The 27896-nt window shown below is 42.3% G+C and overlaps 2 protein-coding genes across 5 annotated transcripts in view; both read right to left on the bottom strand.

The window, feature by feature from the left end:
• Window positions 1-3536, bottom strand: part of naa25 (N-alpha-acetyltransferase 25, NatB auxiliary subunit) — a 51572-nt gene extending 48036 nt beyond the window's left edge. For all 4 annotated transcript variants that reach the window (XM_080743060.1, XM_080743062.1, XM_080743061.1 and 1 more), the window contains exon 1: window positions 3466-3536. In XM_080743060.1, coding sequence (XP_080599186.1) covers window positions 3466-3526 — 61 coding nt within the window. In that variant the 5' untranslated portion in view covers window positions 3527-3536. The remainder of the gene's footprint in view (window positions 1-3465) is intronic.
• A 5672-nt stretch (window positions 3537-9208) lies between these two features.
• The window catches only part of LOC308298772 (phosphatidylinositol transfer protein beta isoform-like), a gene marked incomplete at both ends in the record, with an annotated part of 45125 nt that continues 26437 nt past the window's right edge, over window positions 9209-27896 (bottom strand). The window contains 7 exons of the mRNA XM_080742445.1: window positions 9209-9259; window positions 11540-11662; window positions 13784-13888; window positions 16052-16129; window positions 24902-24985; window positions 25555-25629; window positions 27886-27893. Of these exons, the coding sequence (XP_080598571.1) occupies window positions 9209-9259; window positions 11540-11662; window positions 13784-13888; window positions 16052-16129; window positions 24902-24985; window positions 25555-25629; window positions 27886-27893 (524 nt within the window). The remainder of the gene's footprint in view (window positions 9260-11539; window positions 11663-13783; window positions 13889-16051; window positions 16130-24901; window positions 24986-25554; window positions 25630-27885; window positions 27894-27896) is intronic.

Below are 27896 nucleotides of genomic sequence, written 5' to 3'. Positions count from 1 at the left end.
CCACCGCCTGTCTGTCTGTCCGTCAGTCTGTCTGTCTGTCACGTCACATCACACTTTTTTGCCCCAATCCATGTGAAATTTTCCACACACAATCCTTGTCTGCCAATCCACAACCTCCACCCTTCCAGGGACCCCCGCAGCTCCAGGGACCCCCGCCAAATTTTTTAAAACACATTTTTGAATACTGCTCCTGCAGTTTTTGCCCTAAAATCACACAAATCGCTACACAGTATGTCTACACTTATCTCATCGACATGGATCTGTCCCATATAGCGCCACCATCAGGTCGATTTTTTAACACATTTTTGGACCTAAACTTTTTTTTTTCTAAATTCTTTTTTTCAAACTTTTTTTTTTTTCAAAAAATTTTTTTTTCAAACTTTTTTTAACACTAAAACGAGCACACAGATTTTATATTGACTGTGTCAATTCTTGTTCTGTAGCGTGAGGCAGCTTGAAGTACCAGTACACCCCCTGGACATGACACTAGTAGGTCGCAGGGACTTACCCCCAATCCAACCCTTGATGCTGAGTGCCAAGCAGGGAGGCACTGGCTCCCATTTTTCAGAGTCTTTGGTATGACCCGGCCGGGGATCGAACCCGATCTCCCAATCTCAGGGCGGACACTCTAACCACAAGGCCACAGAGCTTGTGATGATGAGGTGAAGGCAGGGGTTTATACTGTATGTATTGCAAAAAACACCCCACATTCACCCAAACGGGAAACCAAGAAGCCAACTCAAATGGTGTGGCCCACAATCGCCCCATTCTAGCCAAACTGTCTAAAAGCTACCCTGCTATTCCGGTAGCCCAAATTAACAACATTCCCCTCTAACCTAACCAGCAATCTTGTCACCAGAAATTGGCCATGCAATCCTGGCTGCTTCCCATTGTGAGTCCCTTACATATGCGTGTGTGTGTGTGTGTGTGTGTGTGGTGTGTGCGCGCGTGTGTGTTTTAACCTTTGATGTGCCACTGCCAGTGTCCGTGAAGATTCATTCGTTATTACTTGAGACAGCTGGTGTAATTTTTTATATGTCTTTACACGTTTCTAGATGCCAAATTATCCTAACAATCTGTCCTTTCTGTACCGTTTATTCTAGAGAGGCTGCATTTGGATGGTAGTAGTAATACATCATATTCTGCAGCTTTCTGGCTGCATCGTGCTTTCGGCAAAGCTAATTGTCATTCCCTGCCATCTTTGGTAGAGAGGGAAAATAACTGACAATGTACATCCTCCTACAGATGGTGTGTGATAATGTCATGCTGCATGGCATGGGGCTACACAGTATGCTGCTTAGTTACAAACACCACCCTTATGTTGCTTTAACTTGCCCTTGTTTTAATCTCGCCCTCCTCGACACAAACGTGGCATTTCACGGTGGCATCACAATTACATTACATTAATCTGAATATGGTGGCACTGAACTACTTTACTGCAGCTGGTGGGTCATCATTACACACAGTGCAGTCGTTCACAACACCAGTGCACTTGGCTGTCGTCAACACCACCACAATAGACTGTTGCTTGACAAAAAAAACTGCTCGATAATATGAATACAAATACAACTTTTAATACAAATATTAAGCCTTTACAAAAGGCCTGACGTGAAGCTTATTGCCCTTCACTGTTTGCAGTGCTGTGCTCTATAACACCACGGTCTATTATGATAGCATGTTGGAACTATTACCCTGTAAAACTATCACTGTTTATAGATTGTACACACAGCATAGCACATACCAAACACCAAAACACAGTGGTGGGGTATCTCTCTTTTCTTTTGTCCCTCGCTGCATATTTATTGATGCAGTTCTTACAATCCACACACAACTAGCATGCTGTTTGCTTGCTTTGCCAAGACACAGACAGCAAGGACTACAAACCATTGAGTGACATCTAGACATACTGTACATACAGTATAAACAATGCATTTTAAATCTGATGCTTTTTTTAATACCATTATTGATTGAAGTGCTGCTATTGGTTTCAAAAAGCTTCATACCCTATGTATACATATATAACACGCATGTAACGACACAATGTGACATAGCTCTGTTTACACAATGCTGTACCCCCCCCTCCAACTGTATATATATCCATGTTCCCCCCTTTTCAACAGTTTTTATTATTTTTTGACACTTGCTTTGGCAATGTGGACCTATGTTTTCTCAAGCCAACAATAAAGCTCCTTTGAATTGATTTGATGCAGTAAGTTCTTACAAATCCACACACACACAACTAGCATGCTGCTTGCTAAGACAGAGACAGTGCTAATAATAGCTAAAGCTAGCTGTCAAATAGCTATAGCTAACGTTAGCTTAGAGAGAGAGAGAGGGGAGCTCTTTGAGTGCACACATGCTGCTGCCTGCAGTGTAACAACAGGTTACCATTATATCACTTTTATAACGCTTTGAACCAATGTGTTGATGCAACACGAATACTGTTGTACTAAAATATGACAGTGCTGTCAACTGTGCAGTCTTGTGGCGCGTGTGAGAGGAATTATAACGTGCACTGTCATTCGCCGCGGGCAGCTGAGCTGAGCTAGCTCTGGTCCATATAGCGTTTTTTAGAATGGAGTTCTCCTCAACGCTATGTCAGGGATGAGCCATTGCGTTCACAGCCCTCGGTAGCCCAGGCTGCCCAGCCTCTCTTCTGTAGTCAAAATAAACGATACGCTTTCGCTACTCACCAAAACAAAAGACGGTTTTAGGGAATTGAAAGCCTACTTTTCTTAGTGGGGACACTCTGAGCCCCCCACCTCACGTCTAAAATACACTTTTCTACACAAAAAAGAACAATATTTCACCGGAAGGCAAAATCTGGTCAATGGAGTTTTCTATTGACAGGATCTGTAGAGGGCGCTGTGCAGTAGCTAAAACTTCAGGTGAAATACTTTCTTTTCTGGCCAAAAAGTGTATTTTAGACGTGAGGTGGGGGTCTCAGAGTGTCGCCACTGTGGAAAGTGGGCTTTCTGCCCCATCGAACCCTATTTGTTTTGTTGAGTAGCGAAAGTGTGATGTTTATTTTGACTACAGAAGAGAGGCTTGAGCAGCCTGGGCTACCGAGGCTGTGAGCCCAAGTCCTCGTCGGTGACGTAGCGCAGAGCAGCTACAGCGACAGAGGGAGAGTACTGGCTGCCTGCGCCGAAACCAGCAGACCTACAAGCTCACCGCGCGTTGCAGAAGCGACGCGCGCTGAGCTTGTAGATCAGCAGAGCGGCGGCGGCTCGAGCGGTCGCTCGGTTAGCCGCTCGAGGCGAAGAGGGGCCGCTCGAGATAATACTCCTAACCGACACACTAGACACAACTCAATGGGGAAAATGCGTCAATACGAGGGGCTAAAAAACGCGCCGTCGCGCAGACTGTCTTGTCTGACAGCGAACAAATAACGTGTCGTTTATGTTTGGTTATCCGCCCCCCCGTTGAACGGGTTTTTACATTTTAAATTTGTATTTTTGTTACCGTAAATAGGTCTGAGTCTTCTGTCGTTGGGATCCTGCACATGGCCTCGCGCCGCCGCCATGGTGCTGCTGCTGGACGTTTACCTGGGTAAATGTTTCTGGGCATGCGCACATCGTTCCGGAGCTGGTGCTGGTGGTGGTCGCGCAACAACGTTTTTTTTTTCTTCTCCCCCTTAAATTTCTTTCAGTTTCCTTTTTTCTGCTTGGAGTGTTCACATCTGGTCTAGAGCGGAGCAGAGCCCGCCCCCCGTCTACTGGATCCGGTCATTTGCGCCTCGCACACATAACATGGCACGCACACTGTCCGTTTCCGTATCCGCTCCGTACCGGATCTGGTAACTGCGGAGGGGATTGATCACGTCAGCTCTGCTTGCTGCTCCACTGCTCAGATCCGGTCTAAGGTCTAGAGCCGCGCACACACAGCCCGTTTCCGTATCCGCTTCAGAACGGATCCAGACCCAGTCTACTAAATATATGCAGTCACTGACATGGCACACGCAGCTCAAATCCCTTATGAGACCAAGAGAATACATGTTGGATATAATAATAAAATAGGACTTAATTACCATTCTTTGTTCCATGTTGTCCAGCTCTGGGAGAACAAATTAATGTTGATTTTATTGTAAGTCAAAAGTAAAGCTAATTTGGGATGGGACTTAAAACAAAATATAATATAGGCTATATATTATTTGTATGTATTATACAAATAATATGTATTATTTGTTATACATTTACTGATATAATCACTTCTTGAGGAACTGTTCAATGGAGTTAAATGGACAGGTGGGCGCCATCTTGCAAGGTTTTCAATGGTGTGACATCATGTTCTGTTAATGTATTATATGGTCAGTGGATTTGTTTAAGACATAAGCAAATACATTTACAAAATGGAAAACAAGTCTTGTGTTTATTTATACATTAAACTTGTGAGAGAAAATTGTAGATTTAAATAAATAAATAAACATAAGTCTGAAGAGTTCTTTTTTTATTCATTCAAATTTATTAGATATTCTGTTATGTTCCATTGTCTAGACCTTCTGTCGCACAGCCTTTGAGCTGTGGAAAAAAATAAAACCAAAAACAAACAAACAAAAAAACCTAGTTGTATTACATTCACTACTAATATTCCCCTGAATTTCATCTTATCAGAAATGAGAAACTTGAATGCAATTATTATGAATATTATTTTTTTCTCTTCTCCATGTTAAAAAATAAAAAATAAAACAAAAAGAAAAAAAATATTTAACAGTAGATTTTACAAGTGCTTATTTCATCATGATTACAAGAAAAAGGTACAGTAGGCTATTCTCCGGACTCAGTCACGTCTGTTCCCTTAAACCCGCCGTCAACGCAATACCCTGGCTGGCATTCCTGGTAATGCTACAAAAAGAGTATGCATTACATCACATGGTTCTGTTCTAGTCTACGGGACGATTCTCATCAACCATCAAACTTAGGCCCAATTTATGATTAGTCACGTGATGGTGTGTCGACCCGGCGAAAATAGACGACCTTACTAGCTCACCTGTGAGTTCGTACGGTCGGCTAATTTCGACGTGCCAAAAACCACCATGCGACGGATCGTGAATTGGGTCTTTTCAGAGGATTCCACCCTGCCAAAAGCGATAAGGTGAAAAGCTCAATCCACAGTTTGATGTTAAGGACAAACCCTCCCTTAAAAAAAGAAATAGTTTCCCTTCTGTTGTGTTGCGGTTCAAGAGCCAATCAAAAGTAAGTACAGTCACGCTGGCTAAAACTTGATGCCTGGACAGACAGACAGAAGGGGAGAAAATGCGAAAAATAAAAACAAAACAAAACAGGTTGAGCATGCAGGTTAGAATGGAAAGCAATGGTTAGTGATGACGTCCTGATACCAAATCGATGTGATGTCAACGTTGTAGGGGGTGTAAAAAAATACGTCCCGTTTTTCCTGACAGTTCAGAAACGCCCTGCATAGTCTGACTCGTGCATCTTCCTCATAGACCAGGGTTCCCCAATTAAGTTTTCCCCAAGGGCCAAATCATGTCTAGGGTACCAAGCCGAGGGCCACAACCACAACATTGCAGGGGGTGACGGTGGCGTTCCCACTACTCCAGTGACAGTTCAGATATCGTCGTTGTCGGGTGAAAATCTTGTATGTCCAAAACCGTCCGTTTTGCATTTATCATTTTAAAAATGATTTAAACTAGTGAAAACAGCCAATCTACAAGCACACAACGCCTCGCACTGCGAGGCGTTGTGTGCTTGTAGATCTGCTGTTTTCACTACTTTTGTGCGACGGCCTTGCATGATGAAGCAGGGCTTTACTTTGCGAAAGAACGTACAAATTTGGAGGTACGAGGTTTCCACCCGACAACAACGATATACTAGTATTGTTGCTGCTCTTATACCACCATTATTACTGGGGTTGGTGGGGGCCAGACAGTAGCCCCCCGCGGGCCGCAAATGGCCCACGGGCCGCCTATTGGGGAACCATGTCATAGACCAAACCCACAGGCGTGGATGACAGTACGGCTAAAACCCATACTATGAGAGCCAACGCATGAATAGCACGCTCTACCACACAGAGTATTACACAGAGCTGCCCGACACGCGCACTCTGAGAATACTTAATAGTTTTACTGAAGTTACACGGTTGACCGTACAGTACTGAAACTGAAAACCTGAAAATTCTTGTGAAGTTGTAAAATACAAAACTCAAGTTCACATTTGTAAAATATAATAATAACTACCTACAGTATTGAGAAATGCATACTAACGACGACGACGCCTTTAAACCTTGGTCAAACAAGAATAACACATGTGTATACTGTAGGCGCCAATGAAAGAGGAACTTTGGAGACATGATTATGCTAAGCTGTGTCACGTCTTTTTTGACAGTTATAATACTAAGATACATAAAAGAACATTAAATATACAACATCACAAGTAATAACAGTTACCTAACAAATCCAACAGAATCTGCATTGAACTTAAGTTAAAACAAAGAGGACATAATAAAAACAAGGTATTTTGCTATGATAAGCTATAGACCTGCAAGTCATGGAATCAAAACCACAGGCAGCCAAAAAAGAAGGGTGGAATATGTTGAAGTTTAAAGCTGTATTGTGTGGGAAATAATGCACACTGCTGCATGGTTTCATTGAGACACGTCACGCAGATTCGCTCATGTTCTTTTGTCAGAATCATCAAACCCATCTCTAAGCTCCTACTAAGACTCCGGGCTCCCCTTGCCGAGCTGCTCGGCAAGTGATAATCACCAAATGAACTGCTAAATTACATTTAGAACTACCTACCTACCTACCCCTGGACAAGATAACATAAATGATAATTGCCTGCCAATAGTAGCAAAGTTTGTCTCTTTGGCTGCTGTAATCTGTTGGGTTGTGTAAAGTTGTTTCATAGACAGGCCAATCAGGCTTGTTTTTTTTTTATGCAAAGACTTCTTATTATCGTAACTCCCTGGTGTTCATCGACAGAGGGCGATAGTGAGCGCAATCGCACAATGGCGCTTTAACCACTTAAGCCTGGCACCGTCCGACCGCCATACGAAGAAAATAGCCGATCTACAAGCTCACAACGCGTCACATGGTGACACGTTGTGAGCTTGTAGATTGGCTATTTTCGCTGCACACAAGTATAAAGTAAACACAGAGGCCTGGGCTATAGTTTTGAGAATGTTTTGCCTAAAACGACACGCCCAAAATATAGGAACGCCCTTGGCCAGGGTTAATTAATATTACATCACTTTACCTGACCAAAACCTAAATTGTAGGCGGGGGTTATTAGTCATTATATATATATATATATATATATATGACACCACAAACCAAACGGGCGGAATAGTTAGCAATCTAGTCAATACACAACTGCAACGCATCCTTGTATGTTTGTTGATCTGACACAGGGAGAGACGGTGACGAGGGGGTAAAGGCAGTATGAGGAAAAAAAACTCAAATAGAAACTGCCTTCCTTGATTGATTAAGCCCATACACACCTTCTCAGTGTTTTAGTTAACATAATTTGAAACCTTCTGAAGGTCCAACCGAGCCCTCTCATCAAAGCCCCGATCAGGTGAGAGAGAGCGCGCAGCGAGCGACAGCATGAGGCAAGATGAACAGGAATGCACGCGCTAAACACACACAAACGCCGATGAATTGTACACAAACTCTCACACACAATCTCTCATACATAATCAGCTAAATGCCTAAATTGTACATACAGTCAATAAGACACAAACTAGCCCTCTCTCTCTCTCTCTCTCTATTGATCACAACCGACTTCAGTAAAGCTGTATTGCTGCTGTGACTGTACAGCACACACCCCTGCAACGGCCGTTGCTGTTTGTTGTTTTGTCCACGACACATGCATAATGCGTGGCAGGGGTCTTCAACGTTTTCAGGCCAGGGACCCCTTAGTCGAGAGAGAGATGAAGCAGGGACCCCTACTACATGTTGTATAAAATTGTGTTGCAGATTAAAAATGTTCATAGATTTCTTAGACAGCTTAGACTTGTTTGACAGCACTGTCATCATGTTGGAGTAATGTGTATTTTCAGACATTTAACCATTTGAATGTCGAATACTTTGGTCTGCTCTTCTTTTTCCTCTACAAACCTCTGTGCCAAGAATAGCAGCTCTACAAGCTTACATACAACGCCTCGCAGCACGAGGTGTTGTACGTTTGTAGATCTGCTATTTTTGGCTAATGTTCCACTCAGAATAGGAATGCTAGGGTTCAAATGGTTAATGTAAAACACATGATCCTTGGGGTCCCCCTAGGGGTCCCGGACCCCCTGTTGAAGACCCCTGATGTGTGGAGCTGTAGTAGTAGTTTTATGCATGTGTAGCAACGTCAGGGCGTTTTTTTTAAGGATGGGTAGTAGCAAGATACATGATCATGCAAGAAGCCTTACATGTCCTCTGCACCGCAAAAACAGGCATGGATGAGAGCCTCAAAAACACAACTAGAAAAAAATAAAAACAAACAAACAAAGAAACAAAAGGAAAGGAATGGAATATCATTCACACCTAACTGCCTTATGGGGGGGACAGTGCAACGAGGGGGGTGGAGGCCTATAGAAGGTAGACACTACTCAGGGTAATAAGGATAATAAGGTAGACACTACGGAGGGGTATAAGGAGTATGGATATCGTTATTAGAAGACAATAGGAGAAATGTATAGGGGAGGACGTCAGTGGTCCAATACCTGCTTTAGTGATATCATTTTCTTTTTCTTTTTTTAGGAAAACCGTTATATCAAGAAAAGAAAAGAGAAAAATAAGGAAAAACATTCTAATGCAAAAGGCTTGACTTTTCAGAGTAGCAGTGTACACGTCTGGATGAAAACAAAGCCCATTTTGATAATCAACTAAACATAACAGGCAATTTACGTTCTGTGCAAAGAGTTTTTCCTCATATGTATGTATATATATATATATATATATATATATATATATATATATATATATATATATATATATATATATATACCTATATATACATATGTGTATATATACCATACGCAAAACGTTTTGTTATGAAAAAAGGAGGCTTGTGATTGGGTAATGGTCTGTACAGTACTGTTATTAACCAATCGTGTCCAAACCCCTCCCATTGTTGTGTAATGTGAGACAGGAACAGAACAGCGAGATGTTGTGTCACGGCCGGGGGCCACTTCCTCGTCATGGTGGATGAGGTCACAGGGTGATGACATCATCATGACAGGGATTGGTTGGTTTGCCTCATTGCTCATGAGCAGCGCTCATGCCACGAACGGGACCTCTGGTACGCAGCTGGAGGAAGAGGAGGAAGAGGAGGGAGACCACGGTTAAAGGACAACTTTGTTTTTTTACAACAAGGGTTCATATTTTATTTTATTTTTAATTAGAGAAAAGAAAAAGTGAGTGTTAAAATGTTTTCATTTGCTTTGTTCTATTGTTTTATCGCGTTTACCGTGCTAAAATGTGGGGCATGCGTACGCATGGGGGCATGCGTACAAGTGGCTAAATATGCCTTTTTAGACACAATAAGCCAGCAGTTTCTTTATTGCTATTTACAGTAACACTTCTAGCCCCCATAAGTCACATCCAACCATGAAAGGTTGCGTTGTATCTTGGGAATGGGCTTATTCTGTGTCAAATTACATATTTAGCCACTTGTACGCATGCCCCCAACCACTGAAATAAGAATCCCTAAAACAATAGAAAGAAGTAAATGAAATAATTTGAACGCTCATCTTTTATATTCTTTAATTACAATCTAAAATATGAACCCTTGTTGTAAAAAACGAATGTTTTCCTTTAACCATGTTAAGACCTGCATTCTAACTCGCTAGTTGTCACACTTTTTGTTCAATAGATGCTCAATAGTAGCAGATGTACAAGCTCACAGCGCAGCACCAAGTGATGCACTGTGAGCTTGTATACACCACTAGGGCATTAACGACTCGTGATTTTTGCAAGTCGACTCGACTCAGTAAAAAGTTGAGTTGAAGTCGACTTTATCGTTTGATGACGTCATCACATCACACACGACACGACCCGCAATTATTTTGGGGGGTCCCCAGATGATTAACTTAATGTGAAACATTGTCTTCTCACTCAACAGTAAACAAACCAACATAAAGTTTAAGTGTATAGAGGGTATCTGCACATTTCTAAAGTGCCATTTTAAGGACTTTTTTAATACCTCTAAAATGACAAATTAAACATTGTCCAAATTGTCAAATACTGTATATAGAGGCAGAAATTGTGAAAATAGCTGATCTATATGCTCACAACGCCTCGCAACGCGAGGCGTTGTGAGCATGTAGATCTGCTATTTTCACAATAGAACATTTTTTCTTTTTTTTTCAACTTCGACTTTGGACTTTCTCTGGTGGGAGTCGACTTGTGTAAAGAAGTCGACTGTTAATGCCCTAGCATAAACATCCCCGGTGTCCACCAGCATGCAACACACTGAAAACACAAGGTGAGGCTTTCAAGGAGTTAAAGTGAGAATCAAGAGACAGAGGTAGAAAATGAATTAGAATGCAGACTCTTATGAACAATCCATTAAGATCCATCTCAATCGTAATCAATCTCAAGATCTTGAGATCATTAAGATTGATTTACGCTGACGGCAAATCAAAAATAATATGTTAATATGTTGCATTGGGGAAAAACTGGTCAAATTACAAATGTTTGATGACAGGGGGATATGAGTGAAAGCTTATTGGATTGTATTTACCCTGATTACAGAACAGATAGACATGCGGTCATAATGTCAAACAAAAGGATTCACGTAGAGAGAATCCAACACAGAAACACAAGAGATGCAATGGAAAGAGAGAAAAACAGCTGAAGAATTAAAACCATATGAGGTAAAGTCAGACAGTTATTAAACATGCACTGAAACCAGTTAGTTGGGACGATGGCGGAAAGACACAAAAAAAAAACGAAATGAAAATGAGTGATAGCGTGACGGCGAGGCGGAGAGGACGCCAAGACGGTGGCGGAGACGGAGAGAACGACACGAACTCTCCTCTCCTGGGTTCTAGACTTACTCAGCCTGTCTCTAGCCTTTGAACCTACAGGGATGGGATCTACTCCTCCATTGCAGAGGTGCCTCGCACATCTCCCTTCTGACGCATCTGATGTTGGACATTCATGGAGTGGAAACAAGGGGGTTAAAGGATGTAGACAAAAAGGAGGAGGCAGTTCACGTCCCCTCCTCCTGTAGTAGAGTCAATGCAGCCGTAATCATGGTCATCATCATCATCATTATAATCAACTTCAATCAATCACCGTTTACTATCCCCCAGAACATGTCTTCACTGTCGGTCAGCAATCTTGTATTTCCATATTTCAACTTTGCATGTTTTCTTTTGTAAATTAATGCCCTACAAAAGAGTGCTGCGCCATTTTTGCAAAAACAATAGCTGATCTACAAGCTCACCTCATCTACAAGCTACACACTCTGAATATATTGCAGTGTGCGCTGAAATTAGAAGCTCTAAAATCTTGAGTGTAGATCGGCTATTTCCGCAGAGCGATGCCATGGCACGGCCAACTAGTAAAAACAGTATTTTTTACCTCTTCAAGCTCTTTTTGAGTCTCCTCCTCCATCCGTCTGATGTCCTCCATGGTCAGTCCATGCCAGTGGTCGATCCAGCAGAACAGCTGGCGGTGGAAGTTTGTGAAAATACGCTTCTCTTGCTGTGGAGAAAAACAAAAGAAAAACAGAGGACTTTCTGTAAGGAGCTTTAGAATTCTTTGTGCTTCACCTCCAAGATACCCATGTACCTGGCAAACTACTTCTTAAAGGTCAAGGATGTTCACGATCACAACACCAGAGGCAGCTCCACAAATCATCATCAACGTAGATTTAACACTAAACAAGGCGCTAACTCGTTCTCCTGCTATACCATCAACATGTGGAACGCCCTTCCACAAGCCTTAAAGGAGAGCAAATCCCTAGCCTCCTTCAAAATTGGTATGAAAAGTCACCTTCAGACAGCTGCTACCCGTGACTTGTAAATAGACTAAGCCCCCATGCTCCCCCCCCCCCCCCCCCCTTTTTTTCTTTTTTTTCTGCCTTTGTATTTGATGTTATGCTTTTGAAACTGATATTATCCTAGATAAAGTATGTTCTATCCGTCTGTCTTTCAATGTTATATGAGATACTTAAAGTGTGGTTCCTGTGGAAATAAGCCTCGGCTTTCTAGGATCTCCTTTTAGTTGACCGTGTACCAGTGATTTGTACTTGTCATGAAACTGTACTTTTTCTCTATTGCAAACTTCTAATAAATTCTTCAATCAATCAATCAATGACCCCTCCCCTCTATAAACCATCCCCATCCCACACATAGTTTAGTGGAAATTATGGATGCAATGTCAAAGGAAAAGAAAAACAATATCAGTCCCCAGTGAAGTTCTCCACGATGTCTCCCTCTTGTGGGAGACATAGCATCGTCTAACCCAGGGTTTTTCAAAGTGGGTGACGGGGCACCCTGGGGTGCCGCGAGATCATTTGATAATATTTGGAATTTATTTGGACACTTGAAAAAATATTTAGTATCATTTTAAACTTGAAGAACAAAGTTATTTTCAGTCAGTTCTAACCATAATGGCTGTTATCTCAATGTTTTCCTCGCAACATAATCACTAAAATATCGTCACTGTCGGGCAGAAACCTTGTATCTCCAAGTTTCAAATATGTACGTCTTTTGATAAAGCAAAGCCCTGCTTCATCATACAAGACTGTCGCACAAAACTAGTGAAAACAGCCGATCTACAAGCACACAACGCCACGCCAAGCGAGGCGTTGTGTGCTTGTAGATCTGCTGTTTTCACTAGTTTAGTACATTTTATATATGATAAAAACAAACGGTTTTGGACATACAAGGTTTCTACCCGACAACGACGATATGCTATAAATATAAGGTGCTGGGAGTGAAAATTATAATGTAGGGGTACCTCGGATTAAAAAAAAATATTTATGGGGTGCCCTGAGACAAAAAAGTTTGGGAACCCCTGGTCTAAACAACACTAAATATTTTCTAAATACAACCTGGGTGCTTGTGGGTGGTAAAACTCGAACCGGAAGTTCGATGAAATACATGACAGTGGACCGTTGGACGACTGAGACCGTTGTCATATGATCCCTTCAGGGATATAAAAAGAATACATATCACAGGTTGTTTCATAATCACTTGCTTTTCAATGTGCACAGCACATCATTTTATTGAGGTATGACAGTATCTAAACAGCGGCAGTTATCGTTTCGAGATTTGGTTTTCAGACAGGAAATGGTGGACAGTCTTGAGATACTTGGCACGTTCAGAAACGTACTTTGTGCTCTTTAGATACATCTATAAAATTATACAGTGTACCCTCTGAAAAGCAACACAGCAGCAAACAATGTGTGACATGTCTTCTTTTATTTTCCTGAGCTAAGTATTTCATAAAGGTCTCTATCGTTCAGAAATAGTGTTTGTTCATAAGCTGTCCAGCCGGCTCTCATAGACTCCCAATGTTATTTCACCGAACTTCCGGTGTGAGTTCACCACCCAGTGTGACGAATCTGCCGCTAGAGAAAATGACGTCGGTGTCCTTTCCTTTCATTAACTTCCTTGAATGCAACCAATTTGAGAAAAACAAAGATATACAGTATACACACAGTGAAGACCCATGTATCACATGCATTATGATACCTTTAGCAACAGTGTGTGTGTGTGTGTGTGTGTGTGTGTGTGTGTGTGTGTGTGTGTGTGTGTGTGTGTGTGTGTGTGTGTGTGTGTGTGTGTGTGTGCGTGCATGCGTGCGTGTTTTCCTTACCCTGTGGATGAAATTCTCTATTTTGCTTTGAAGACCCCACCACTTGAACTTGACAGTGACGAGTTTGTATGCACACATATATGGACAGTCCGACTTCAGCTCATTCTGCAAAGAGGACATAAACACAATAATGTTTTGTAACAGTGAACTGTTGCTCAAAGGCACACGGCCAACATAGAGCCACGCAGACATATTGTAAAGACAATCAGGGTTCTCACACATTTTTACCAATTAATTTCCAAAACTTTTACAGAATATTACCCCAATTTCCAGGACTATATAAGAATAATTCAGCTCAATAACAGGTCGCTTACTCCTATACGCAATGCCCAAAGACAGGTAGTGTATGCCAGTGGTTCTCAACCTTTTCAGGCCGTGACACCCGAAATAATCATATTTTAACTGGGGAACCGGCACCCTGACGAGCACAAAGAGTTGAAGAATTTTGTATAACTCTGTGAAAATAGCAGATCTACATGCTCATGTAGATCGGCTATTTTCACAATTTCTGCCTCTAATATTTGCAATTTGGCCCTTGTTTAATTTGTCATTTCAGAGGTATTAACAAAATCAATAACCAAAGACAATGCCTAGCTATTTTTCTTCCAGGACCTTCCAGGACCCTTGATGAATTCCAAAACTTTTCCAGTACTGGAAAAATATTTTTCTAATTTCAAAATATTTCCAGGAATTTCATGACCGTGGGAACCCTGGACAATGTAAAGTGGGTAAGAATTCATCTTCTTTTGTCCCCATTTTGTGATTGTGCCGATAATAACAAAATAATAACTGTATTTATATAGCACCTTTGTAAACAGAAGTCACAAAAGTGCTGCACAGAGAAATCACATTAATGAAAACGAAAAGCAAGAAAATACTAATCTCAATTTAAAAGAATGCAAAATAGAAAATGAACAACTTGGAAATCTAACGGCTAAAAGTGATAGAGAAATTCAACATGAAAAGAGGGGATTAGGCTCTGTCAGTCAGAAAAGAAAAGGGAGGTTTTATTATACATAACACGGACGGTTGATTTACAAGAATGCTTTTCTGAACATATTATGTTTATATAAAGGAGTTTTGGGGGGGCCCATCTGAGGACCTGAGGGCACGGGGAGGGCTGTAGGGAAGGGCAGGAGCTCAGCAACATATTGGGGTGCAAGACCCTTTTGAGCCTTAAAGGTTAATTCTGGTGTAGTAGAAGCATGGAGGCACAGACAGTGGAGGATGGGCTCAAAATGGACCTTTACAGGTCTGGAACCTTAATTATAGATACCTACGGCATTTCCTCCCATGGGGGAAATTCAGTATTTTCAGCCCAACCCAAATGATTCGCTGCCCACAAGGAGCGCGTGAGCAATCAGGCGTTAAGAGTCTTGCTCAGGGACACAAAATCAACATTGCTACCCTGACCTGGAATCGAACCTGGGACAACCAGGGGCTCTGGTTCCCCAGGCGGGCTCCCTAACCATTCAGCTATGGAATGGAACCTGGGACAACCAGGGGCTCTGGTTCCCCAGGCGGGCTCCCTAACCATTCAGCTATGGCGCTGAGAGTGTACATATGGAACCAAATGGACCTTTACAGGTCTGGAACTCTGAGAGCGTACATATGGAACCAAATGGACCTTTACAGGTCTGGAACTCTGAGAATGTACATATGGAACCAAATGGACCTTTACAGGTCTGGAACTCTGAGAGCGTACATATGGAACCAAATGGACCCTTAACTTTTTCAATGCCAGCCCATTTCAGTGTTTTTTTACGACCACAAGAAAACGCTGTTTACACATCTATCCGTTCTGTCCATTCTTTTCAGTACCCTGGATGACGCTAAATTCCACCATAGTTAGACTCATACAACCATTCTAACAAAATGAGCAAATACCTACATTTGCGTCGGGCGCTCCACGCACGCAGATCTTTTTTTCGGATTGAAAATCCGACTTACGGGTGAGGAGCTATGTGTGTTTATATTTATAATCCATTCTAACCAGAATCACAACAAAGCAGTTTTCGTTCAGTCACATGATCTGCCACTGGAGGCAAGCAAGTGTTTTGTATGAAACACCCGTTTATAAAATCGGCAAAAAATAATGTATTTTGAGTTGTTTTATAACAAAAATAGCCCATTCTCGTCAAGCTACGTCAGTGGCCTGGTTGCCTAATTAATGATTCTGTCTGTGTTATGTCTGTGGTATTTAAAGAGTAAAAGAGTCATGAGGATCCTTGAAATAAAAATAAGAATCTTCTCATAACAGTAGCCTACCATCCATTCCGGGCTCAGGGGTCCCCTGCCTGTCTTGGTGGAGTGGAACAGAGTAGGGTCTTCACCTTCCTTGTAGTCCTGCAAGGATCAACACACAGACAGCACATATAGAACTCATTACTGTACATTCTCCACAAAGAAGAAATGCATGATTATAATGACGCTGGTTGAGCTCCTTGGTGTGGGCCAGACAGTCTATGAAGGACATAGAAACAGTTTGACAGCAGGTGCACTGACTGACTGCATGTGGTGAGAGACACACAGAGGAGAGAAGGACAGAAGCTGCTTTAAGTTAAGTTATTCTAATTGTACCAAAAGTGACTGTAAAGGATTGTTTCTATTCGTTTAAAAAAGCTCCATACCCTTGCCTTGCCAACATGTACGTATACACAGTATATAATGTGTGACATAGCTCTGTTTTTTTGTTTTTTTTGTTTTTTAAGATTTGTTTTTGGGCTTTTATGCCTTTATTGGATAGTACAGTAGACTGACAGGAAACAGGGGGAGATATGGGGAGAGCCATGCGGCAAAGGTCATCCGGATCGGGAATCGAACCGGCAACGCCACCAGGCATCAATGCCTATATGGTATGCGCTTAGACCAGTAGGCCCCTGACATAGCTCTGTTTAACACAATGCTGTACCCCCCACCAACTGTACATACTTACCCATTTGTTTCTTAAATTGATTTCATTATGTTTTTGACACTTGTTTTGGCAATGCCAATAAAACTCCTTTGAAAGTTAAATTCTTATTGAATTGATATAAGGTCCTACAGTATGGTGGTTCTTTAGATTTTCATCAGAGCTACAGTACACTACATGTACAGTTTCTATTGAGCCATCTCCAGGATCAAGATCAACGGAGGATTTCTGATTCCTGTCTTGTCTTCATCGAACCACTGATTCAATGGATTACACTAAGCATTAGCAACCAACACCAGGTGGATCACAGAGTAAGAGCTAATACCACATAAATAAGGCCATCCCACAGCTGTCCTTGGTTCAAATGAGACAAGGAAATTTACTGCATAACACCCCCCCCCCCCCCTTTTATGGTATCTATCAGACATAAAGCATTAATACCTTAAAGGAGTGTGGTTCCCTAGCATCCTTTAAAATCGCCCTGAAAAACCACTTACAGGCGGCAGCCATTCGCAACTGGTAATAACAAACCTAGCCCAGCCTTACCCTCCCCTGACCCTTCTTTGTATTTACCTACTTTATATATATTTTTTTTGCACTGTTTATTTTATTTTAATTTACTTTTTTTTTTACTATATCTACTGCATAGTACCGTGTTCTATCCGTCTGTCATTCAATGTTATATGAGCCAATAAGATCTCCTTTTAGTTGACCGTGTACCAGTGAACTGTACCGTCATAAAACTGTACCTTTTTCTATGCAAACTTCTAATAAAGTCTTCAATCAATCAATCAATCAATGTGTTTAAGTGTTTGAAAAATGCTGAATGTTTTCCCTGGCACAAAACATTATTTCAGATTGGGGGTCCGTGGCCAAATACCGGTACATATCAATTTGGAGTTCCCTGGCACAAGAAAATGTTTTGAGAAGTACTGCTCTACACCTTTCCAGCGTCCCGTTGTGCATTGCGCAGAAGGTGGGCGGCAATTCAGGCGCTGCAGCCGAGCCGAGTGTGATCTACAAGCTCACGACTGTCGTATCTGAGACGCGACGTGGGCTTGTATGTCAGCTGTTCTCCGAACGTGTCTCACACATAATTGTACAGTAAATTCCAGTGGAAACAGGTGGATACCTTGAAAGTACAACCCACAGCTCACCCATGATGCAATGATAACACCCACCAGGAGGTACCAGACGCGTGTTTCCTAAACCCACCAGGCTTGAGTTAAGACCCGCCACGCGGAAACGCCCCTCTCAATAATCTTAAGTAAAGTGCATATATGAACGTTAGTGCTCTTAGTACAAAGCAATACTGTACCTACTACCACCGATCCATTACAATAATACACGCAGCATAATACGCCCAAAGCCATATCCAAACTATAACAATCAATGTAACTGATAATCAGTAAGAGTTTTTATTTTGAGCACAGTAGTGACAAATTAATAGCTTTCTCAGTACGTTTTTCTTGTTTGCAAAGTTACAAAGTTTCCCTTTTTTAAGCACAGTACAAAGTAAGTTTCAGTTTTTCTTTTTAGCACAGTTTATTTTGAGCACTGTAGTGACAAATTAATAGCTGTGCATTGTGCAAATGCAGGCTTTTCTCAGTACAAGTTTTAAGATTGTCTTCATGCCTTTACTGACTTTATCCACCCTCCATGTGTCCGGCAAGGATTTCAGCCACTCCTAGAAGTTCTCGCGTTTCTGCGAGGCGGGTCTTAACTCAAGCCTGGTGGGTTTAGGAAACACGCGTACCAGAGCAGACCAACAGATCAAGTGATCATCAGTCTGCTACTGTGCTTTAGGGGGGGGGGGTCTCGTCTCTTTACTTAAATGTGTTATTTTAATCCATGGTAACTGTGGTCAAAGAGTGACAAACAGCCCTGGCAGATGGACCTCGGGATTAACCCCTCGGCCTCCACGCTGATCCACTTAAGTCATTATTGTAGAAGAAGAGCCGGCGGAGAGAAACACTGCAGGTCTGCTGTCTGCAGACAAATGTTCTTCATCCATCCATCCATCCATCCATCCATCCATCCACCCATCCATCCACCCATCCATCCATCCATCCATCCATCCATCCATCCATCCACCCATCCATCCACCCATCCATCCATCCATCCATCCACCCATCCATCCATCCATCCATCCACCCATCCATCCACCCATCCATCCATCCATCCACCCACCCACCCATCCATCCATCCATCCACCCACCCACCCACCCATTCATCCATCCATCCATCCATCCATCCATCCACCCATCCATCCATCCATCCACCCACCCACCCACCCATCCATCCATCCACCCACCCACCCACCCATTCATCCATCCATCCATCCATCCATCCATCCATCCATCCATCCATCCATCCACCCATCCATCCATCCATCCATCCATCCATCCATCCATCCGCAGGGGGGTGACTTTAGTCAGGGTTCCCACACAAATTAATTTCCAAAACTTTTCCAAAACTTTTCCAGAATATTTAACCCAATTTCCAGGAAGAGTTGAGGAATTTTGTATAACAAGGTTTTATATCTACATGCTCACAACGCCTCGCGTTGCGAGGCGTTGTGAGCATGTAGATATTTGACAATTTCGCCAATGTTTAATTTGTAATTTCAGAGGCATTAACAAAATCAATAACCAAAGACAATGCATTTTCCAGGACCTTCCAGGACCCTTGATCAATTCCAAAACTTTTCCAGAACTGGAAAAATATTTTTCTAATATCAAAATATTTCCAGGAATTCCATGACCGTGGGAACCCTGTTTAGTTCACTTTATTTGTCACTTCAATAATTATGATTTAACGGTTTCATTGTTTGGCGTTCAACATTGATCGTGTCAATGACATTTTTATTTTGGTTGGCACAGGGCAGATGTGACAAATAACTCAAATATACAAAGACATGGTTGACGTTTAATGGTTTTATATGTGAAGAAACAGAAACAGCTTACAAGCCTGGTGTCACAAAGTGACAGACGTCTTGTAAGCTTCTAGATCTGCTATATCTGCTTTTATAAAAATAAATTAAAATGAAAAATATTTTTCAACAATTATGCAAAAATAATTGTGATTATCTCAAATACAGTAATTGCGTTTACACGATTATTACATAATAATTGCGACAGGCCTAGGGATGACTAGTGTGTCCTTGACTCCTTTATAGTGTCATAGCCCAGGGTTCCCCAATAGGCGGCCCGCGGGCCATTTGCGGCCCGCGGGGGTCTACTGTCTGGCCCACACCAACCCCAGTAATAATGGTGGTATAAGAGCAGCAACAACACTAGAATATTGTCGTTGTCGGCTGGAAATCTCGTATCTCCAAATTTGTACGTTCTTTCGCAAATCATACAAGGCCGTCGCACAAAAGTAGTGAAAACAGCAGATCTACAAGCACACAACGCCTCGCACCGCGAGGCGTTGTGTGCTTGTAGATCGGCTGTTTTCACTAGTTTAAATAATTTTAAAAATTATAAATTCAAAACAAACGGTTTTGGACATACAAGATTTTCACCCGACAACGACGATATCTGAACTGTCGCTGGAGTAGCAGGAACGCCGCCGTCGCCCCCTGCAATGTTGTGGCCCTCGGCTTGGTATCATAGACAAAATTCGGCCCTTGGGGAAAACTAATTGGGGAACCCTGTCATAGCCACTCTTATCTATAACAGTCATCTACTCTATTACTGTTCAAAACGCTGTCCCCCTCAGGCACATGCACACATAAGACGTCAACTGCCCTTTAACCCGTCTGTAACAAGTGCCCTCTCCAGACCACGAATGCACTTTTTACTTTGTGAAAGAAATGCCCTCTCTTTCCATGCCATACCTGAAGGCAGCATTCAAGAGAACTGCCTTGTCCAAACTATCCTAAACTTGAATGCAGGATCTTATGTTGAAAGAATTGCCCTCTCTGTATACATCCATGCCGTTACGCCACAGCTCCATTATTGATTATGCTTAGTTCAAGCACCGAAAATAGATTTTCTCATGAATGCAGTTTTTACTTTGGTGAAAGAAATGCAAATGCCCTCTTTCTATGCCATACCTGAAGGCAGCATTCAAGAGAAATTGTCTTGTCCAAACTCTCCTATAAACTTGAATGCAGGATCTTGTGTTGAAAGAATTGCCCTCTCTGTATAAATCCATGCCGTTACGATACGCCACATCTCCATTATTAACTATGCTTAGTTCAAGCACCCCCGTTATTTTCAACAAAAGGCCCCTTTAGTGTCCCCCTCGTGTTTATATTATAGCCCGAAATCAGGCCTCATACAAAGTAGGTGTTCAGTAAGAATGAACTTCAATGTGATTAAGAGAACAAAAAAAGTACAGCAAGTAGCCTTGGGGGGAACGAACAGTTACCGAGCCATGATGTGGCCCATATCTCAGGAGCTGATCACCTGTTTTTGATGCACAAGTACACCCTCTGGACAGTGGTGTGTGTTCTAGAATTCTTTTGAGGGCATACGCTCCGTGGCTATTCCTCTGGCCAGGGCATACGCCAGTGCATAATGCCTATCAGATACGCTACTTTGAAAGGTTCACGAGGGCATACGCTCTTTCTAATTGTTTTCTTTACAGCATACGCCATATATATACCCAGGTATCAGGTAGAAGACAGCACTGCTCCTGGACATGATGTGTAAGATAAGTACACCCCTAATTCAACCCTTGATGCTGAGTGCCAAGCAGGGAGGCACTGGCTCCCATTTTTATAGTCTTTGATATGACCCAGGCGGGCATAGGTGATTTGAGCCTCTTTCAGAAGGGGGGAAAGATTTTGTCCATGGAGGAGGAGGGGGGGTAGATAGTCATTATTATTGTACGTTGATGGATTTTCAGAGGAAGAAACTGTGCTCGTTCTCTCCTGCAGGGCAGAGCAGCGATCAAAGGGAGAGAGAGCTCCATTCATGGTGGTCACTTTATCAACGTCTTGTTATAAGTACCAATAAAGGCATCCGTTTACAATGCCTGATGCCACTTGTATGCAAATGACACATCCGTATGAGAACTCAACAAATATCAAATCAATTAATCAATCAGAAAAAGAACTGCACTCTGTGGAGGCGCCAACTTTGCCCCTTGTGCACAAGTAGGCCATGTATGGCCTACCTGTGCACCAGCAGAGCGCACCAAGAGGTGCGCTCACTACTGGCGTCACCACTGGCGATGCCAGGCATGCTGGTCCCTCATTGGCTGTTAATGATGACGCTGCCAGAAATACTGGTGCCCCCCCCCCCCCTAGAAAATTGCCAATGAGGGCGGGGAATGGAAGTATGGAACGTGACGTCCTGGTCAATAAGTACCGACTTTCAAAGCATTTTCAGCAACACTAAATCTCCAGTTGAGTGAGCAACAATGGTTTTCAAGTTAACAGTGCAATCCGTATCTGGGTTTCAAACCCCAAAACTCCCCCATCATGACTTGAGCACTGCAATGTCTACCACTGATCTAAAAAAGAAAAGCTTGTTTGGGCAGAGGAGATGTTATGCTTTGAGCTTCATTCAATAACTCTGGTCAACCAGTAGTGGTCCTTCCTGAGCACACAACCAAACATTTTGTCAATGGAGGACCAAGGAGACCAACTACAACCACAGCAGTTATACGTCAGTTATATTGTACCAACTTGGGATGGGACCATATGAAAATGCCATATCACGATGATTGTGACAAAATAATTCACGGTGCACGGTGGCGCAGTGGTTAGCGCTTCGCCTCACAGCTAGAAGGTCCTGGGTTCGATTCTCGCCGGGGGATGCTGTGGGCACTGGCGGCGTGTTCCTCCCTCCGCATCATCAGCACCCACACCCTAGGTGGGGTTGGCGATAGGGCCTTTCTGTGTGGAGTTTGCATGTTCTCCCCGTGTCTCCTAGGGTTGATACCCTCACAAAAACATGCAGTAATCCTGGTCTCAATAATGCCTCCCCCTGGCCAGCCGGGGCGCCTGATGGAGGGGAAAGGAACTGGTTGGAATAACGTGTTCCTTCCACGCGCTACGTCCAAACCAGGGAAATCCCCACTGTCAGGTGAAAAGAAGCAACTTGGCCTCCTCATGCATAGAAGGAAGCATGAGGTCAGTCCGTTGTCTCCCCAGGCGCGGCAGAGGGAGAGCAGAGCCCAGGATTACATAGGCAATTAGCACTGGGTGAAAAAATGGGTTACAAAATTGTGGGATAAAAATTATAAAAAAAAAAAAAAAAAAGAATTCACTATTTACGATATTATCGCGATAATCAAAATCCATTCATCTCGGCCGGAACATTTGCCAAAAAAATAGCAGATCTACAAGCTCACGACGTGCCGCAGTGCGACGCGTTGTGAGCTTGTAGATCGACAATATTTGGGCAAAGATATTTGATAGAGAGTGAAAAAAGACTGTATCAAGTAGCTATATTATAAGTACCGTTTATCAATTATAGAGGGTTTAAGTGGTACCGGATAAGCGGCTCTGCAAATAAAAGGTGAAAGGTGAACGGAGGACGATATCACGACAAATAAAATCTCCACAATACGATTATCGTGAGTGTTTTTTTATCACGATAAACGATAATATCGCTCATCATACCATCCCTAGTACCAACATATCATAAAGATTGGTTCAAATACCATTTAATGCACACACACACACACACACACACACACACACACACACACACACACACACACACACACACACACACACACACACACACAAAAGCTATGGATGCAGATTTAATTCAAGTCATCCTTGAAGACTTCCAACACCTAATGCTAAGAAACTAAGGATTAAAGGTGACCAGCTGTACATGCACTCAAGTGAACTCACGCTCCCCACGGTCTAAACCTCAATGATATAGAACTCTTCACTTCATGAGCTTAATCAGTTTTATTATTTGATTTTTCTCCCCCCACTGAGATCCACACATAATGTATACGACACAGTAATTCCAGATCAAATTTGTTTGTGTCACAACATTAGTAGTTCTTCAACGTGTAGTAGCAGAGCTCATCCTGAGGGTGGAGACAAACACCCTACTACTGTAATCCAATGGTTGTCAGTGCTGCTGGCAGACAAGCTGCAGGCCACACTGTGTGTTTAACCTCTGATATCAAGTCATTAAAAGGAGAAAAGGTCCAAAATGTAGGTTTAAAAAAAGAAAGCTCTGTCATTTTAAAACATGAATCTGCATCCTCAAAACAATGACAGCACAGCATGTGTAATAGGGGTTCTAGGGCAGTAGTTCTCAACCTTTTCAGCCCGCGACCCGTAAAATAATCATATTTTAACTGGGGACCCTGATTGGTCCCTAACTGACCAACCAGCGGGCTCTTTCTGCGTTGTCCCGCCCTGGTTCCGCCTTTTTATGTTGAATTTGCTAAAACATCATGTTTGGATAATAAAAACATTTAAAAACATGCTGAGTCTTTTTTACTGAAACCAAGTTTAAAATGAGAATTGAATACACAGAATAACATAAGAAGCAACTGAATTTCGATGGTAGTGGATGGAGAGAAAGGACTTTTGTCCCACCAAGATACAGCAACCAATGGGTGCGAAGAGGGGCGGGACAACGGGCCATCCTTGACAAAGAGTGAATTGGCACTTTTAATACACTTCATTAGCAACTACACCCCTACCCCACACTACACACACATCCAAATTGGCACAAGGGTCAATACTCAATATGTCTCCACTAATTGATATCACTAGTTTACAATGAACTAAAGTTTGGTTTTGTTTGGTTGTGTGCACTGTGACTAAAGCCCCAGCGACTCAAATGTGGAGCACAGCTTCAGGACAGGATCTCCAGCAGACTGTGAGTAGGTATGGGACCTTATGAAAATGTCATGTCACGATTATTGTGACCAAAGAAATCGAGATTTATGATATTATCGCGATAATCAAAATATCCCCAACATCCATTATCCTGGGGTGGAGCATTTGCCAAAAGATAGCAGATCTACAAAAAGAGTGAAAAAATACGTTTTATGAATAGAGAGTTTAAGTGGTACCGGATATGCAGCTCGGCAAATAAAAGGTGAATTGATCCCAGCGCATGATGGAGGACAATTTCACAATTAATTAAATGTCCACGATACGATTATCACAAGTTTTTTTTTTTTATCACGATAAACAATGATATCGCTCATCGTCCCATCCCTAACTGTGAGTCTGTGGGGTAAAAAAGGGACATCAGATGTTAAGAACTCACCGCAGCGGCCACTTCGTCGTTGTTTGTAATATCTATGGGAACCACCTCCACCGTCTTCCACGTGGGCTCGTCCAGATCATGCACCTGTTACACATCAGAACCATCAATGTGTTATGTTATGTGATGGGGATTACAATGTATAAGTTACTAATGAGACATTTAGCAGACACTCTTACTCCAGAGCGAGTTACAGTAAACAAGGTAAAAAAAATAATTTATATTGAATATATACAAACTATAGAATGCCAGATCTACAAATGAACCTGGCATCTGTCCAGATAACATGCTGTCTAAATTACATTTTACAATTTAGGCATTTAGCAGACGCTCTTAATCCACAGTGACTTACAATAAGCAAGGTAATACATCAATACATCAAATGCACAGAAATATCAATCTAGACAAAATCACGTAGTTAGACCGAGCACCTAATCAGTAAAAAGGCTTTATATAAAAACCTAAAAAATTCTATCTAGCTTTCATGTATGGTCAATGGGGGGTAGGCGGGTGCTACGGTATGTGCTATGGGTTTAGGTGGAGTCTGAAGAAGTGAGTCTACTAACAGGTTACGGCAGAATATTGTTTGGGAGTCTGCAGTTTTGCACCACTGCATGATGTGCTACAAGTTCTTTAGTATCTTTACTGTGACTTACATTTTCTAATGTTCCCATGTCCGGTTTATGCCAGGTCTCGATCTTTATCATAAAGTCGTCCTTCATGTACTCGTTCTGCAGAAACACACAGGGAAAAAGAGCAACATTCCATCAATACAGGGACCGTCATTTATCAATGGAGTGTAAAAAGCAGCGTAGGACAACGTTCAAGTGGCATTTACAAAAGCGTCCTAAATAGCCAACCCTGTCATACATCTGATCCTAGCGTTGCCGACTGAATTAAAATAACACACCCTTAAATATTATATCGAAACACGCCCCGATTTTACGACCAGAACAACCGTATTACGACATACTGTAGCAACATAAGGAAAGACAATTTACTCCGCACTCTTAAAGGGCCAGTTCACCTCTGGGACAACCAGATCTTGTTTTATTGTTGTTTGGGACACGATCAACACAATCCTTATTTTTTGTGTTCAATCTGTGTTTTGAGATATTTTAGTATTTCAGCATGAATGATGATGCATTTTGCATCGTATGATGCAGCATGATGACTCATATGATGCAAAATGCATCATCATTCATGCTGAAATACTAAAATATCTCAAAACACAGATTGAACACAAACAATTACTAGGATTGTGTTGATCGTGTCCCAAACAACAATAAAATAAGATCTGGTTGCCCCAGAGGTGAACTGGCCCTTTAAGTCTCCTTCATGTCCGCGTCCTACGCAGACCACACACACACATGCACACACATGGAAACCCAGCCGGAGCAGCATTTGGGTACACTGTGTCAGAGGGATATTACCATTTATTCTGTAAAGTAGGCTTGCAGCCTACATGAATGAGACCACACCAGTCATCGTCACGAATGGAATATATTAATTTAACCCACTACCCCATGCGCAGTGCGCGTTTGAGTGGTTACACAAAAACAAAAGCAATCATGAAGGCATTCCCCATAAACCACGTGCTGTTACTGAGAGATACTGGCAAGGAGTCAGTCATAATCTGAAGGTTTGGAGCGTCAGGTTTTATCCACGAGTAAGACTCCCTAATCGGGAGATAAGCGACCGTCAGGTCGCAGCGTGATTTTAGGCCAAAATGTGTAGGAGCAGTGTCCAAAAATGTGTTCGAAAAAGATCAGCCTGATGGTGGCGCTATATGGGACAGATCCATGTTGATGAGATGAGTGTAGACATACTGTGTACCGATTTGCGTGATTTTAGGGCAAAATCTGTAGGAGCAGTGTCCAAAAATGTGTTCGGCCTGAAGGTGGCGCTAAATGGGACAGATCCATGTTGATGACATGAGTGTAGAGCAAGTGTGTAGCGATAAAATCAGCCTGATGTTTTATCCATAACAAATAACTCCACATAGGACACTTCACTGTGTGTCCGTGCCGCTCCCGACTCTGTAAAATGCTCTCGCATAGCCTAATATGGGAGCGTTATATATCCTTGTTCTCAGCTGGCCATCTTATCTGAATGACTGTTATTAAAGCACTCGTTGTTAGATTTCTTCCATATCACTATATATTTTAAATGAAAGTCACGTTGCAATCATAAATGCATACACTAAATTTTATCTACACCAAAATTTTGATCTGCACCACGTTGATAAATGAGGGCCAGGGTGCATGAGCTGAACAATACAAACACACACAGGGAAGAGCAGAACTCCATCAACACAGGGTGCATGAGCAACAATACAAATACCCATGCATGGTCACACTGTAAGCTCTGCTTATAGATCTGCAGCTTGTAAATCTAATAGCAGATCTTGTAGATTGTCTACTTTTGCTACTTCTTAATTTGAATCCTGGAAAGGTTTTTTTTAGATAGTCGACATATTGATTTTAATCATAATATCTTTTCATAAATCTTTTTTAACCACTTTCAAGCTGGCATCTCCACATTTTGGCCATGTTATATGCAAACTTTTTTTCCTGAAATAGTCTAATCTACAAGCTCACAGTCACAGCGCACCATAACAATGTGCCGCAGCTGTGCGCTTGTAGGTGTGTTATTTTTGGACATTTTTGAATAGGGCATATAAATTATGTTATTTTTCTTCTTTCATATGAGACATGCCAGTGAAGAGTGTCAGGACAGGAGAGTAGAGAGGGGACGGGTGACATAATACTAGTCCTGAACCAGGACCCCAACTGAGAAGTTAGGTGTCCACAAAGAATGCCTGTTGAGCTGAGGAGTGCGTTGGATGTCATGTCAACAGCACTCGCACAGGTGATTGTGTGTGTGTGTGTGTGTGTGTGCATGTGTGTGTGTGTGTGTGTGTGTGTGTGCGTGCGTGCCTGCCTGCCTGCATGCGTGTGTGTGTGTCAACAATAACATCAACTCACCGTCACAACTG

The sequence above is a fragment of the Nannobrachium achirus genome (genome assembly GCF_963921795.1).
Source record: "Nannobrachium achirus genome assembly, chromosome: 15".
NCBI lineage: Eukaryota > Metazoa > Chordata > Actinopteri > Myctophiformes > Myctophidae > Nannobrachium > Nannobrachium achirus.
Note: the sequence above shows the minus strand (reverse complement) of the source record. Positions and strands in the feature narration are given on the sequence as shown.